Source organism: Histoplasma capsulatum (genome assembly GCF_000150115.1).
Source record: "Histoplasma capsulatum G186AR genomic scaffold supercont2.1, whole genome shotgun sequence".
Classification (NCBI taxonomy): Eukaryota; Fungi; Ascomycota; class Eurotiomycetes; order Onygenales; family Ajellomycetaceae; genus Histoplasma; species Histoplasma capsulatum.
In genome coordinates this window covers 2,629,521-2,644,226 of record NW_025544801.1, presented here as the reverse complement: position 1 = coordinate 2,644,226, position 14,706 = coordinate 2,629,521, and the positions used below count along the sequence as shown (strand labels likewise).

The window sequence follows — 14,706 nt, the reverse complement described above, 5'->3', positions numbered from 1 at the left end:
TGAAATCAGGATGGATGCACTAATCAAGTCGTGGCACCATTGCCTCTATCACCAGCCTCCAACGAATGCTTCACCCCGCGCTCGTCATCATCCGGAAACACGACACGGTCTCCCTCATCGCTCGAAAATTCAGCATCCTCATCGTCAATCCCCGCCAGCAAACCCCTTCGTCGATGTCGATCGTCATCCCGCCGCTGTATCCCTGCATCATCAAACCTACCACCAGCACCAGCACCACCAGCAACGCCATCATCATCGCTATCAATGCCATCCAGGTCTCCACCCGGCACTCGCTCACACCTCACAACAGGGATCGGCTTCTTGATAAAGATATCAATGATGTAATACTGTATCGCATTCATGATGACGGGGAACAAAAGCATGACGAAGAAAATCTGGACCGCTGTGTTGCCCTCTGTCCACCGGAGGGCCCAGTCGCCGATCTTGACGATGAAGGGGAGCATGTGGATCAGCACGACGACGCAGGTTTTCATACACAGCAGACCGAAGAAGTAGATCATGGACTGCTTGAACCACCACCAGGCGCTCGGTGGGCGGCCGTAGTTTCCCGATTCGATGGATTCGGGCGGGTTGGCGAGCGGGGTGTACAGCGCGGCGCGGTTGAGGATGCGGAGGAACAAGATTAAGATGGGAATGCCCAAGGTTGTCTGTATATTGTGATTAGGATGATTTCAGGCCCAGAGAGAGATAGGGTCTCGGGGGAAGAAGGTATCAGAATGAATAAAACAGCATACATCAATCCCCAAATTCAGCAAATAATACGAGCACGGGTTGGGCTGATAAGTCGCCGTCACTGGTATCTGGCCAGCAGAAAACATCGATGCGAGCAGGTTGGCTAGGTGCAGCAGGACAGAACCGAAGACCTGCTTGGACACGTCGAAGGCCCATACCTTCACGGGCCGCTGTGGCCGTTCTCGCCATCGCTTGTACACCAGAGCCAGCAGCGCGAGGGCTCCCAGTGCGGCCTGCACGATTAACGCGAAGGAGCCGAGGAGCTGGCATTCACCACTGTCGCGGTCACTGTCCCCGCCCGGGCCGCCGCCGCCCTCCTCCTGTTGCTGATGCAGAAATATTGTGGAGGTGGATGTTGAGGACGGTAGGAGGGTTTGGGATGCTGCAAGAGCGATGGCGGTGACGAGATGTGAAGTCTGTGTTGACAGCAGGTCTGCCATGGCCAGCAGCTGGCACTAGGTGGTATTTATGAAAGAAACACGGAAATCCGCCAGCTGGAGACGGGTGATGTTTCCTGCCTCGCGAGGAGAAAGTATTTAGGCGGAGACTGGTGCTTAGGAATCGAATGCATGTGGCGTGTGAACGGTCGAATGATTCGCTTTGCTTTTGCTTAGCTTCCTCTTCTCTTTGCTCACCCCTCCCCCCTTGTTTTACCTTTCTTTTTGGATTAACTATGTTTTGTTTGTTTCTTTTCTTCTTCTCCTTCTATTTCCGCCTTGACCACCTTGAGGTCAATGAGTGAAACGGGGTTGCTGAGCTCAGCTAGTTGAAAGGGTATTCGATTCCAGACCCGATTGCCGAGCCAGGGCTAGTTGTGGTTGATTGATTGATACTGAATTTAATCCACTTTGGGATGAATGGTTTCTTTTGACGATAGTGCATGCAGTGGGAGGTTTGCTGATGGGCATAAACCCACTGCTTCATCGGATTTTGCTCAGTTCTATCTGTGTCTGCAGTGCATATTGTTTTCTGAGGTTGAGAGGGCTGAGGTCACCGGATGGCTTCGGCGGTTGTCAGGTGATCTGCCTTTGCCGCGGTGAGCACTCCGATCTTACTACAAAATACAGATCTGTAGATGCCTGAGTAGTTGAAGAAGAGAATTAAGAAGTTGTTGAACAGAACTTATGATCTTTACTCAAAAATGAAAGTGATTCGAAATTCAATCCATGATACGGCGGCCAAGATCACGTTGGCGCTTCAGGGTCAGAAGGTCTCAACTAGGCAGCATTCTTAGCCGAGAAGACAGTCAGTGCATGGAAGGTGATTCTTCCCCCTTGTATCCTTTTACTGTGACGTTTTTTGCTGCTCCAAGCTCATTTGCATAAAAGTAAGTTATATTATTGCATATTATTTCATTGAACATTTTGCCAGATCCTTCCTGTAGATAAAACTTATCAGGGTACATAAATAACAGTACTAATCGTGATAAACATGAGTCTGACGCGTCAATATCATAAATGTAGTTTGGGTTGGGTGTAGAAACGACAAAAGAAAGATTTTTTTTCAAAAAAAAAAAAAAAAAAAAAAAAAAAAAAAAAAAACGCCCAAATATTGTCCCGCGTTCTCTCAAGGATAGAGTTGACGTGCACCCTCCGAGTCCCACGAAAATTCGCGGCAAAGTAAATAAATAAATAGAAACTCCTAGAAAGTAGGAGGGGTAAATGTACCTGAAATAGGCAATTTTAGAACAATTTGTTGACCGCTGGAAAAACGAGGGATACAGCGAACGGGACGATATTCGAAATCAGATGGTAGATGGGGAACAGGTGAGGAAAGAGAGGAAAGAGGAAAGGAGAGGCACACAAAAGAGATAACGATAAACACGCGGGAGGGGGGGGAGCAAATGAAATAATCAACAAGAAAGCGAGGCAGGTAAATGTAAACATAAAAATCGAGAAGCAAGAGAGAGTCAGCCGCAAATATCAGTCGATGCCGTGTTGTTGTTTTAGTCGCTCCAGGTTTTCTTGTCGGGCGGCCAAATCTTCTCTCGATCTGGCCATCTTCTCAGGCTGGTGGTATAAAACTAAATTGTAGTTTGAAAAAGAGAGGGGGTCAGTGAGTCTGCTATATCCAGCGTGGCAAAATATCAAGCTTGCTGCTCTGGCTGATTGCCCCATGACAAATTCCCATCTCGAACAGGGGAGGGTGGAAGAGTATGTAGGTGTCTGTTTATAACTAACCGACAAGGTATCTATTCTGGAAGTTGAAGCCATTCAATTTATCACAGGCCTGCTTTGCATCGGCAACATCCTCGTACACGACGAATGCAGTGCCCTTCGAGTTTGTCGCAATGCCCTGGCGTATTTGACTGTATATAGTTCCCCGCAGACATCACGAGTCAGTAGGTATGTCCCCTGTGCTAAAAGTGGTCTGTTGGCCCTAAGGAGACCCAGAGAGAGTGAAATGGTTGTTGCCTTACCGAATAGGGCCAAATTTCCCGAAAAGATCAAACAGCTCCTCTGCGGTAACGTTGTAGCTGTATGTTTCAAGGCGAAATCATTAGAGTTTATTTTCTTCTTGTTGTTTTCCTTTTTTAATTGTCATCGCATATGGAGTAGGACCCGCGGGAAGGGGGATTCGTGAGGAAGATATATGTATCTCTGGGTTGTCGCGTGGGGAATTCCCTTCTTCCGTGGTGACGACGGACGTGGTATTTGACTCACCTGAGGTTCTTCACGAAAAGGATCCTAGATTGCCACGCGATGTTAGCGCTATACATATATATACTCGTCGCACCAAAGAGAGGTATCGGGTGGTAGACGAATAGATAGCTTCTAGTACCTGTTGGCTTCCGGGGCAAGCTTGCTGCTGCGGCTCATATCTCTGAAGCGAGGTTCGTGTACAAAGACGGAGATTTGCCTGGGGGGCCAGAGACGCGCTGTAGTGTGTTTGGTTGTTGGCGTAAGGGACAGTGGGCAGACGGGTGATGCACTGCGGATATAGGTAGCTGGGGATGGACGGGAGGAAAACGAGGCACGGCGCGGCGGGAGATCGTGGCAAGAGAGATTGATAATTACACTGCTTACTCGGCTAATCACACCGCTGCTAAAATGACGAATTATTATAATTTACTCAAAAAAACTCTTTTTAACATTTAAATTAAAAAATATTTTATTTTAATTATTGAAGATTTTTATCAATATTTATTTTTACAATGATATGATTCAATCCCTCAACGACAAGATAGTGGATTGAGAATGGGCCACTGCCTCTTTGGGAAAAGCGTGGATTATGTCATACACTAGGCCGGGCTAGTCCTAACTCAGAGACCCTGGAAACAACGCTTGAACATCGAAACAGAATATATGAACAAAGGTTCGCCCAACAGAAGCTCCAAGGTTATTTGGCTGCGTGGTGACGTGTTGAGAATAGTAAGGGCATCGAAGCATCGTGGACGCTCGACACGTGAATTGTGAATGACAGCTGTTGACCATTTATTATTGTCCTTGTTGATATTATTGTCATTGCACTTCCACAGCTAAAGAGATCACTCAATGTGCTAAGTTCAACAATAAACCAACGCCCGCAAGTGCATGTACAGTACATAACACATATTACACACACTACACGAATGGACTGTCTATACTGGTACTCCTTTCATTGCTTGTTAATGCATGCCCTGTGTAGTATCTGCCCATCTCTACACACGCTGGGGGGCGAAATCAGTCTTATATCAGTGCAACATCTAAAGGGATGTTCCGCATAGAGTACACAACAGCATAACCATGCAGTTAGATATCTGCTCTCGCCGATTTTTATAAGACATAAGATTTTTCGGCCGAGTACCAGTTTCATGCATCTCCCCGGCAAGACACGCTGCTGGCCAGGAACGAAGCCTCTCCGCAGGTAATACTTATGATCATGGATATATATCTATTCCTTTGCCAACGGAATCAATCGAACGGCTACTTCAGAATCCGGAGGTATCCTGCCACAAGAACAACGCCACCCTGTTGGTGCGACTTCTTTCCTCCCGGTTAATTGGACTAATTCAAGTCCAATCTTACCCTCAAGGACTAGGTTTAGTCGAAACCCCCCGCCCAACATGCCAAGTTGCTCATCAATATCGGCATACCACTCGGAATATCCCCTCATTTTCAGCTGTCTACAGGTTTCTCCCATACACCAAATTTTCTCTTCTTTTCTTGTCTTTTCTTTTTCTCAACCTCCCATATGCCTATTTAGCTAGGATCAGATGAACCGATGAGTGCCATCCAAGCTTCCCCCAAGAGCGCAACGAGCCTGATCCAAGCTTGCCACCTGCGAACCAAGGTACCGAGGCTTGGTTGTCGATTCTCGGCTTATTCCTTATATGGGGTAAGATGAGCTTGATTTTGAAGCCCGTAATCTATCTACTATCTCCCAGCCATGTAACTGTGAGCCACAGTCCTCAACATATTTAGCGTGTTCAGGAGCACTACAGCCGTTCCGCGCAGTTTCTCCACAACTCCAACATTCCCGTAATTGGCACTGTCGCGATAAGCATGGTCTTTCCGGGGAATCGGGACTCTCCTTGTGGCCGCTCTGATCAGAAAATTTCACGCCTGGCAGCAGATCATGGTAGTTGCTGGTTCGGTCATGTGTATTTTAGCACTCGTCTGGGCTTCGTTCGCTGCCTCTATTCCAGAACTCATTGCCAGTCAAGGGGCGCTTTATTTGAATGGTGTTCTCGTCGTGTACACATGCTTGTGAGCATGTTGAACGAATAGTTCCTTGAGTGGCGAGGTTTCGCGTATGGCGTTTTCTTTGCTGGTGGTGGGGTGAGCAGTGTTGGCTTGCTTTTTCTTGTCGAATGTCTCCCGGCGACGTACGAATACCGCACAATGCTCAGGAGCACTGTTGCCAAGAATGTACTACCCCTGATTAAGTGAAGGAGACTTCCATCAGTCCACCGAAATGAACAGACCGCGGCGATGGGAGTTCTATTTCATGCAGATCCCTCAGTTCTGGGTCCTGGCGCTCTCCAACCTTTTCCAGGGCTTCGCCATCTACGTCCCTTCGATATATCTGCCGACATTCGCAACCCTGACCGGCGTCTCTCCTCGCATGAGTGCCTTTCTCTTGTCAGCATTTCAAATGTCGCCTCCACGCTGGGCCGGGTTGCGTTCGGCCATCCCTGTAACCGGTTCAACAATATTTACATCCTCGCCTTCATTGCTACGTTTGTCTCCGGCGTTGTTTCATTCTTTGTCTGGGGGCTTTGCGCAGTCTTTGTCCCCACTGCCTGCTTCGTCCGGTTGTGGGCCGGGAGCGTATGAGCATGTAATCATTTACATGGGTAGTTTTTGGCTTGCGTCGTCGATTGAAATCGTTGGGGATGGCCTTGGAAGAGCAGCTCTTCGGAGGGTGTCTGTGGGTGATGACAGATCGATATAAGATTATGTCGCTGTAAGTTCGGTAGTTAGAAAAGGGAGAATAATAGAAAATCCTCATCTTACAGCTTTTTTAAACTATCTTTTTGAGAGAGAGAGAGAGAAAAAAAAAGATCCCTTCCAGTCTTGATTATCAACACATAAAACCACAAATGGCAGCAAAAACACTCTCAAATACCATGCAAGGGGATTTTTCACATGCCATGACGTGGAAGCAGCCCAAAACAAAACTTCATCCCGCAGCACCTTTCCCCCTCAAACCAAACAACATAATTACTAAACCAAAGGCCAAAGGACAAGAAACAAAACCCGCGCTGAATCCTCGCTTCGTGCGCAGGGCATCAACTTAGTGGAACGAACGCATCAGACCACAGAAAGTCAGCTCCTCATTTTCCATCACCAATGAACAGTCATTCCTATACAACAAGAACCACGTAACATCCAACGCACCACCGCGCGCATTTACCGAAAAAAGAAAAGAAAATATAGAAAATGAGCCATCACAACAAATACCCAATTAAAACTACAGCGGCCCCAAAGAGGAGGACTAGAGACCGGAGAACAACCGTAGGTCAATTCGAATTCAACCCCCCTTGGAATCCCGGCGCCTGGTCCCTGATCTAGGTGGGCGTTGAGGGAAACGAATCTGCTTTCTTCGCAGGTGACCAAGCGAGACAAGCAAAGGGGCCTGACTCCTCCTAACCGGGCCAATGATGAATTTGCTGGCTACCGGGAAGATATCGGCTCACATGGCGGGTACGCCACGGTGACGATGATGGTGGTGGTGGTGGTGGTGGTGGTGGTGGGGGTTCTGGGGTCGTTTATCAGAAGCAAGCAGGCAGCTTGCGCTGGGCGAGCAGTGGTATGGTGGATGGGAGATTCCGGAGGAGAAGGCTAAAGAGCGTAGTCACCATCGACACAGTAACTGACAGGACGAGGGGACAGCCGTTACGTGGGAGCTAACATTTACTCGCCATCATCCCCCATCAAGAGACGCTTGAAATGTCATTTATTCGTGTAATTGGAGCCATGCGAACTATTTCTATTTCGCAGGGCCTGATCAGTAAGGGGCGATTGTGGGTGGGGGACTGGATCTGCCGTTCCAGGTGCTGTTTCCTCGCAATCCAACGGAAGGATAGGCGGACAAGGAAGAGGTCTAGCTCAATGTGCGGGAGCTCCTGAGGGGTATAACTGCGCACATTTTTTCTTGTAGGGTTGCAGGGGGCAGCTAGTCGCAGGGGAGAGCTCCTGAGAGGAGGGATGAATGGCCGGGGCCGGAGGGTTTTAACTCTGTAGCAGGTGTAGAGGCTCCTATAGAAGCTACTCTTATCTGAAGCCAGATAAAGCCAGTCCTTGCTTTTAAAACTACTATAAACCCCGAGCGAATAACCCTCTTGGATAGGAGATGCAATAGGGCGATACTTTTTCCATACCTCATACCGACCCCGCCGCCCGTCACTTCCCCCTCTCCAGGATCTCTGGTTACCACTTCTTTATATGTCTAGATATACGGATTCTGAGCTGGCTAAACCCGCCGGTATCAAAATCATAAACGAGGGAGTTGTACTCGACAAAAGGCCCGTGGCTAATGATGCGAAACGGCATCTTGCGGAAGGACAATGAAGACGTGAATCTGAAACGCGGGTTCCACGCAGAACACCTGGAAAGGAAGAGAGGCATTTCCATGGTGGTAGCGGGCATGTTTTCCTTGGGGATGTGGAGATGGTGGTCTGCTATCGATATATAGCCCCGATATGTTGCTGTATGAACCTTGGGGGCAGCTCAGAATTTGGAAGCCCATGCGATGCAGCGCTTGGGATGGGGGGTGTTCTCTCAGAACACAATGGAGAAGCCATTTTCGGGGCAAGATGGCAGAGAGAGCAATTATGTTAAACAATTAGTATAAAGAATCTGCTCCCAAATTGAGCAAGGGAGAATCCGTCGATGTTTATATTGTGCATGACGGGCCGCAGCGGGATGTGGTGGTGGTGTACGAACAATACCGTATTGTATTCCAGAACTACCCTGGCGGTGTAATTAACCCACCGTCGTGTATTGCCCATACCAGTCACAACGCTTGCGTCAACTTCTCCTCGTCGCTCCCACCGCAACTTCAATTTGCAATCTGCCTATCTTGTTCTGATCGTCAACACTCAAAAGCCCTTAATATCATCACAGCTGTCACTCTATAGCTGCCGTCCACGGTGGCTAAGAGCTCTGATTTGGAATTGTCCCCAAGCGCCGCCCAGGTCAATCCATCACCCGTTTCGCTTAGCCTCTCTTCTCCATTGCGGACAACCGCCTTCGGAGCCGTTCCCCCAAACCAGCCGCTTTCCTCACCTCTACTCTCATCTCCGCCTCCCATCCCCCTCACCCTATCCATCGGAATAGCTTCACTCCCACCGATAAACCCGAATCCGTAATACTCCCTGATCGATCGGGAATGCGTCCTCGCGCATTCCCTATCGTCAGTTGTTAGGCCTGTGTGGTCAACACTGCCTTCCCCGCCTTTGCTATCAACAACGCGAAACCGACCGCAATACATTTGATTCGACAATTCGACCCCTCTCGGTGAGCCTACCACCTCCAAAAAGCCGTCATGGCGAATACGTTGTCCTTTCGGAATCCATCCAACGTCCGGCCATCACGCTATCGCACTCCCTCCCCGCCACGACATGCCATCGAGTCGATCTCACCTCGCGCTCCCGTCCATATCTCATCCTTTTCCACCCGCGACGTCCATCCCAACGATGGCCCCCAGCAACCCCGATATGACACATTTAGAGAGAAAGAGTCCTCATTAAAAAATGGGTGGAGTAATGCTTCCCAGGGCGGGCGGGCGAGTCTTGATCATTCTAGTCACCACTATTCTTCTGGCGCTTTATCCAGCAACGACGGAAATACAAACCCCGCTAGCAGAGTCGGCCACCAAAGGACCGGCTCAAACATCGATACTCTGGCCACCATTGCACTCGCGACAAGTCCAACCTTTGCGCCTCTTGCCTACGATGAGCATCCTACTGCCATATCCCCAACAACCCATCACGCACCTGCTCCAGATCAGTCTGAACGGCCATCCAAGCGCGCTCGATCGGAAAAGGCACCATCACCTACCTGGCTAATGGGAGCTTCCAGGCCTGCTACGAGCCATGTTTCCACCTTTGATAGCATGAAAACCGATGCAGAGTTGTTGCTTAATTTTGCGAGACCCAGCAATTTTCCACCCCTCCAAGAGGGCTCAGGACCACAGCAGCTGGCTGCGCATGAGCTAGCAAACGGCCAGCAGCTCGGCGTTAAATGGGCCACAGATACTGCTAACCTGTGGGCGAAAAGATGGGATATTACTGCGGAGAACAAACCATCGTCTGCTTTCTTCAGGAACAACAATAATGGTACCCCATCACGCATTCGATCGAGGTCTGACGGTTCCGCATTCACGGGAAGACCACTAATGAATGGCTTCTCTGGACCGTCTCTACCCCCATTGATGGGTCCCGCCCTTGAGGACGACTTGATCGATCCACACCACATTCCAGATCAACATCATAATAGTGCACAAGCAAATGGCCCTAATGGCCAGGAAACACAATCGGCACAACTCCAACGTCCAAAAAGTGTGCCTACGTCCGATTTGAAAGAGGAAGACTCCGATAACGACAGTTCTAACCAGGCAACCTGCGCAGCTTGTAACCTCGATCGAATCGCGTCTGACAGTGAAGACGAGGAGGCCGTGACTTGGATAAATTGTGATGGATGTATGAGGTGGTTTCATATCGTGTGTGCGGGATTCAAAAGTGACCGCGACACCAGGATAGTTGACAAATTTATCTGCCGTGGGTGTCGACCTAGACATGGACCGACTACTTTCGTACGCAAGTCCTCCCGCGCACGAACAGCTATCGACTATGCGAGCCTAAATCAGGGGTTCGTCATGTCATCCACCGAAACACCAGAGCATCATTACATCCAGCCAATCAAAGAAGGGAAGATCACTTTTTTGCCAGACCACTTTGCTCGGATACGTCCGGAGTTGGTCACTGCTGAATACTTTGAGCGAGGTATAGGAATGACTGAACCCGTAATCATTCCCGCATCTCTCAACACACGCTCCTCTGTCCCTGGCTCAGCCGATTATTATGCACCCGAAGCCTCCACACAGGAGGAATTTGATGAACTCGCTGACAACATGCCCGATGATGATGTTGACTTCAACGAAGTTCTCGATTGCGGTCAGGATTTGTTGGACATGGTCATCCCGCAAGGTCTTACTGTTCGACATGTAGCTGAGCTTTATGGACCTGAAGAGCGAGTCGAGGTGATAGATGTCAAATCACAGCAGGGGGAAGACAAGAGATGGAACATGCAACGCTGGGCAGATTATTACTACGACGATTCTGCGTCAAAAACTGTTCGCAACGTAATCAGCCTCGAGGTTTCCAACAGTCCTCTAGGAAGGCTCATTCGACGACCCAAAATTGTCCGCGACCTTGATCTCCAAGACCACGTGTGGCCTGCCGAATTGCAAGCCATAGGAGAATTTCCAAAAGTCCAATTCTACGTCTTAATGTCTGTTGCAGATTGCTATACCGACTTTCACATTGATTTTGGTGGCTCTTCTGTCTACTACCATATTTTGAAGGGAAGGAAAACTTTCTTTTTCATTCCGCCCAAGGACAAATACCTGAAGAAATATGAGGAATGGTGTAACTCGGCTGCGCAGGACACTACTTTTCTCGGAAATCAGACCAAGGAATGCTATCGAGTTGACCTTTCAGCCGGTGACACCATGCTTATTCCATCTGGATGGATCCATGCCGTCTGGACACCGGAAGATAGCCTTGTCATTGGCGGAAACTTCCTCACAATGATGAACTATGGAATGCAAATTAAAGTTGCTAAAATCGAGAAGGACACAAAGGTCCCCAAGAAATTCCGTTACCCATATTTTCAGAAAATCATGTGGTATGCTGCCATCAAGTACTTGGAGGACGATCCCATTCCACAGACAGTTTTGGAGTCATTCTCGCGTGACGAAAACTACCGCTTCTACCGCGAATATCCGATTTACTATGAATTCGGAGAAAATGGCAATGGTGCCGAACCTGGGTCACTGTATTACAATGCACGCTTCTACTCCCAAGCAGAACTGGATGGCCTGCCTGAACTAGCAAAATATCTCCTGAGGACTGCTTTGATTGCCGGTGGATACCAAGTTGATGGGGTCACGACAGAAACTAGGAACGCTGTGAAAAAATCCATTCCTAAAGGACCAACAGATCCCGTTAACACTGTCATAAAATTCGGGGTGTGGGTAGCTTGGAAACGCGGCAATGAGCATGCCGCAAGCTGGACATGCCCGGGTGCCATATCTCTTGATACTAAGGTTGACATGTCTGGTAGGAAACCAGCTGGTAGACCTAGTCGACGCTCCCAGCGGAATATCGTTGCTGAAAGCCCACAGCTCAATAACAACCTTGAATTGAGAACCGGTCGCCGTCCCTCCTATCAGTTATCCGAATTTAATACGAGTGGTACTTCCAGTACCAGTCTTGCTTCTACGAATGCACCCTCCACAAGCGGAACACCAGCCCCGCCGAAACGAAAGGCCTCTCTTGTTGATATGAAATCCGAAATTACCCATGCAACTAAGCCGCGTTTGATGTCCAAGTCGACTGGCCTGGGTCCAAAACGCGTTGCGTGTGATGCTTGTCGAAAACGACGGATCCGTTGTCGACATAAAGATGAGCAAGGCCTAGATACTGTAACATCCATGGCAGTCAAGCAACAACACCTCAATGGCAGGGATATGGCAACTGCTGGGTCCTTGAACCTTGCCTCAGCTACATATATGGATGGGATTGAAGAACACCGCTCTGGGAAGCGGGATGCGATGTTGCCTAGCTCCGTAGATGATTCTTCAGCACTCTTTATGACCCACCAAGCCAACTCAGGCAAGATGAAAGGGTTTATTCCGAATTCCTCCAATCCTGGAAAGAAGGGCCGTAGCAAGGCTTGTGACGAGTGTCGGAAGAGCAAGGTTAGTTTTTCTCTATTCTATATCTTCTCCATCCAAAGGTTTTAACATGTTCTAACCATTTTTGCGCTCAGCGTCGTTGCATCCATGATGAAAATGGCCGGATAGATCCCGTCAAAGCGCAAGAGCGGTCAAAGCCCCGAGCGACAAGTTCCACTAAACGTCCTCGATCCAGCGATGGCAATATATCCCCCACGTTAAGCAAGCGTCAAAGGCCAGAATCTGAGTATTCTGAAGAGGAACTTCCTCAGACCAAGTTGAACTTTGAGACTGTTCAATTGCAGGGTCGTATGAATGGGCAAAATGAGAAGCTGGTCTCCAGTGAGAATGCTGGAATTCCGACACACAGCGAACTTGCCACGAATCAAACATCATATGCCTCACCACCCACATTGAAAGCTGATCTCGTGACAGCATCAGAAGTTACTGCGTCCTTATCAGCAACCACGGGCCCAGCAAGCAGCCTTGTCTCTCCTCCTACCTCACTCGCAGACGATATGGAAGTCGACCCTAATCAGACCGATGGCGAAGCGAAGCCTGCCGTGAAGAACGAGCAACAACAGCAAGAACACTATGGTGGACGGTCTGTCGTCAGTGATGCTCTCACCACTTTATGCCGAAACGCTTCCCGTCACCAGCGCCATGCTCCTGAAGCCACTGTTCCCGCAGCAGAAGTGGGCAGTCGCAAGATGACGACGGCAACACGCGCTCCACCCGCGACCGTAACAGCACCTTCAGACTTGTCAGTAGCTATCTCATCTCCATCTGCCTCTACTTCCATTCTAAAAAAGCCATCATCATCTTCTCTTTCCTCTCCCTCCCCCCGCCCATCCTCTTCGTATCACCGCACAAACGTGCACCCGTTTCCTTCCTCAACCTCTTCTTTAAAACACGAAATGGAAACCAAGCAGCACAATCCCGTTGTTGACAAGAAACGCCTTGAAGGAAGCCATCCCCCTCCTCAACCCAACAGCAGCAACAACAACAGACACACCTCGCCGACCTCTCCGCATCGCCGCAGCAAACTGACGGGTCGTGACCGTGGCAGCTTCTCAGATCCGGACGCTGACCCCGACACTTTGCGGTTGATCAGGGAGATGCAGGAGCAGGACTTTGGGTTGAGGAAGAGGCCTTCAAGGACGTGACTGAACGGGACTGACTTGATGAATTAAATCTCTTTTTCCTTTATTCTCTCAATGTTCGGCTCGAACCAACTACAGTCGTGCCCTTCCAGTCTTCCCATAACTTTTCGCTTCTCACAGCGTGTTTTCGCTACCTAGCGGAGTACATTTCTCTTGTCACCCAGCCTTTCGTTTCTCTTGGAATCCATTTACCCAGCTCAGACACAACCATATGTCAGAATTGGGATCCCGATATTATATTCTCCGATTTACACCCTGACCGGAGTGGAACCTTATAGGTACCACAGGAGTCATTCCTTCAGATTACTTTCATTCTCCTTGCCCAAGCCCCTGTGTTTGCACTCAGGCAATCCGAAATCGGGGGTCAAAAACAGTCCGGCCACTGTATTTTTCCCTCCCGCCGTTTTCATAACCTTTTTTTTTTATCTCATGGTGTTACTTTAGTCTTTTTACTTTCACCATCCCATTCATACCGACTCTCACCATCACATTCCCATAGTTTTTCATGTTTATTATTTTCACTATTCCTCATTTTATCTCTTGTCTATATCACCTTTTGTTTCGCTTTTCTCTGTTATTCTCGGATCGTTTCTCTTATCGTACCAGGTTTGGTGAGGCGAGGTTACGGCTGGCGTTTTATTATTTATATCCCTTATCTCTTGCTCTTCTCTTCCTTCCCTTTTTACTTTCTAATGTCTCTCTTATGTCTTTTCCCTTCATCTCCATATCAAGCCTGCGCAATGCTTTTATCCATTTGTTTTCCTCTTTGCCCTCGATAATTCTATTCTTCTCTCCTCTTTTTTTTGCTTTTTCTTTCTTGTAGGTATTTCTCTGGCGTGTTATTTATCTTATCTTATCCAAAGCTCGGGCGCGCGCAGGACAGACCTGGGGTTCTCCCGAATTCAAATTCGGTTTCCCTTTTTTTCATTGATTTGTATGGGTGGATTATGACAGTAATCAATCAGGTGGAGGAGACTGGGAGTTTCTGCGATTTTTTTCACACGTTCAATTCCAACCATATTTTTCTCTCTTAACATCCAATTTGTTTGCCGCTCTCTTTTCTTCTTTCCTTTCTTGAACCATTCAATTCTAAAGTATCTAGGAACCAGCTCCACCACCTAGCTTAACATAGTTTTTTGTTTTTTTTCATGCGTTTTCTTCCTTGTTGAACAACAGCCGCCTCTTTTTTTTCTTATTTTTTTTTTTTTTTTTTTTTTTTTGAATGAACTTTTTTTTCCTTTTTTTCCAATTTCATATATCTTTTACATGTACTGTACATACCATATATATATATATACATAGCTTTCTTCCCAGAAGCTTTTCTACTATTGAAACAGAAAGGAACGGACAGGAGCATTGACAGGAGAAACAAGGGACAATGCCAAGAGAATCAACAATTAGAACT

General features: G+C 48.2%; 5 protein-coding genes across 5 annotated transcripts; 1 reads left to right on the top strand and 4 right to left on the bottom strand.

The window, feature by feature from the left end:
* Positions 1 to 23: 23 nt before the first annotated feature.
* Positions 24 to 1,702, bottom strand: HCBG_00852 (vacuolar membrane protein; the record flags this gene model as incomplete). The annotated part of the gene is made up of 2 exons (XM_045427902.1): positions 24 to 668; positions 756 to 1,702. The coding sequence occupies 2 exons, from the start codon at positions 1,191 to 1,193 to the stop codon at positions 24 to 26; spliced, it is 1,083 nt and encodes a 360-aa protein (XP_045291877.1).
* An 830-nt stretch (positions 1,703 to 2,532) lies between these two features.
* HCBG_00851 (pre-mRNA branch site protein p14) lies at positions 2,533 to 3,739 on the bottom strand (the record flags this gene model as incomplete). The annotated part of the gene is made up of 5 exons (XM_045427901.1): positions 2,533 to 2,776; positions 2,934 to 3,061; positions 3,173 to 3,229; positions 3,417 to 3,440; positions 3,535 to 3,739. 5 exons carry the CDS (start codon positions 3,570 to 3,572, stop codon positions 2,676 to 2,678), a joined length of 348 nt encoding a protein of 115 aa, XP_045291876.1.
* A 1,369-nt stretch (positions 3,740 to 5,108) lies between these two features.
* Positions 5,109 to 7,826, bottom strand: HCBG_00850 (uncharacterized protein; the record flags this gene model as incomplete). The annotated part of the gene is made up of 8 exons (XM_045427900.1): positions 5,109 to 5,265; positions 5,565 to 5,612; positions 5,660 to 5,794; positions 5,975 to 6,139; positions 6,639 to 6,672; positions 6,875 to 7,019; positions 7,325 to 7,455; positions 7,637 to 7,826. 8 exons carry the CDS (start codon positions 7,824 to 7,826, stop codon positions 5,109 to 5,111), a joined length of 1,005 nt encoding a protein of 334 aa, XP_045291875.1.
* A 445-nt stretch (positions 7,827 to 8,271) lies between these two features.
* HCBG_00849 (uncharacterized protein) lies at positions 8,272 to 8,670 on the bottom strand (the record flags this gene model as incomplete). The annotated part of the gene is made up of 1 exon (XM_045427899.1): positions 8,272 to 8,670. One exon carries the CDS (start codon positions 8,668 to 8,670, stop codon positions 8,272 to 8,274), a length of 399 nt encoding a protein of 132 aa, XP_045291874.1.
* Positions 8,671 to 8,724: 54 nt separating this feature from the next.
* Positions 8,725 to 14,212, top strand: HCBG_00848 (JmjC domain-containing protein; the record flags this gene model as incomplete). Its single annotated transcript, XM_045427898.1, has 2 exons — positions 8,725 to 12,162; positions 12,234 to 14,212. 2 exons carry the CDS (start codon positions 8,725 to 8,727, stop codon positions 13,302 to 13,304), a joined length of 4,509 nt encoding a protein of 1,502 aa, XP_045291873.1.
* Between the last annotated feature and the right edge of the window lie 494 nt (positions 14,213 to 14,706).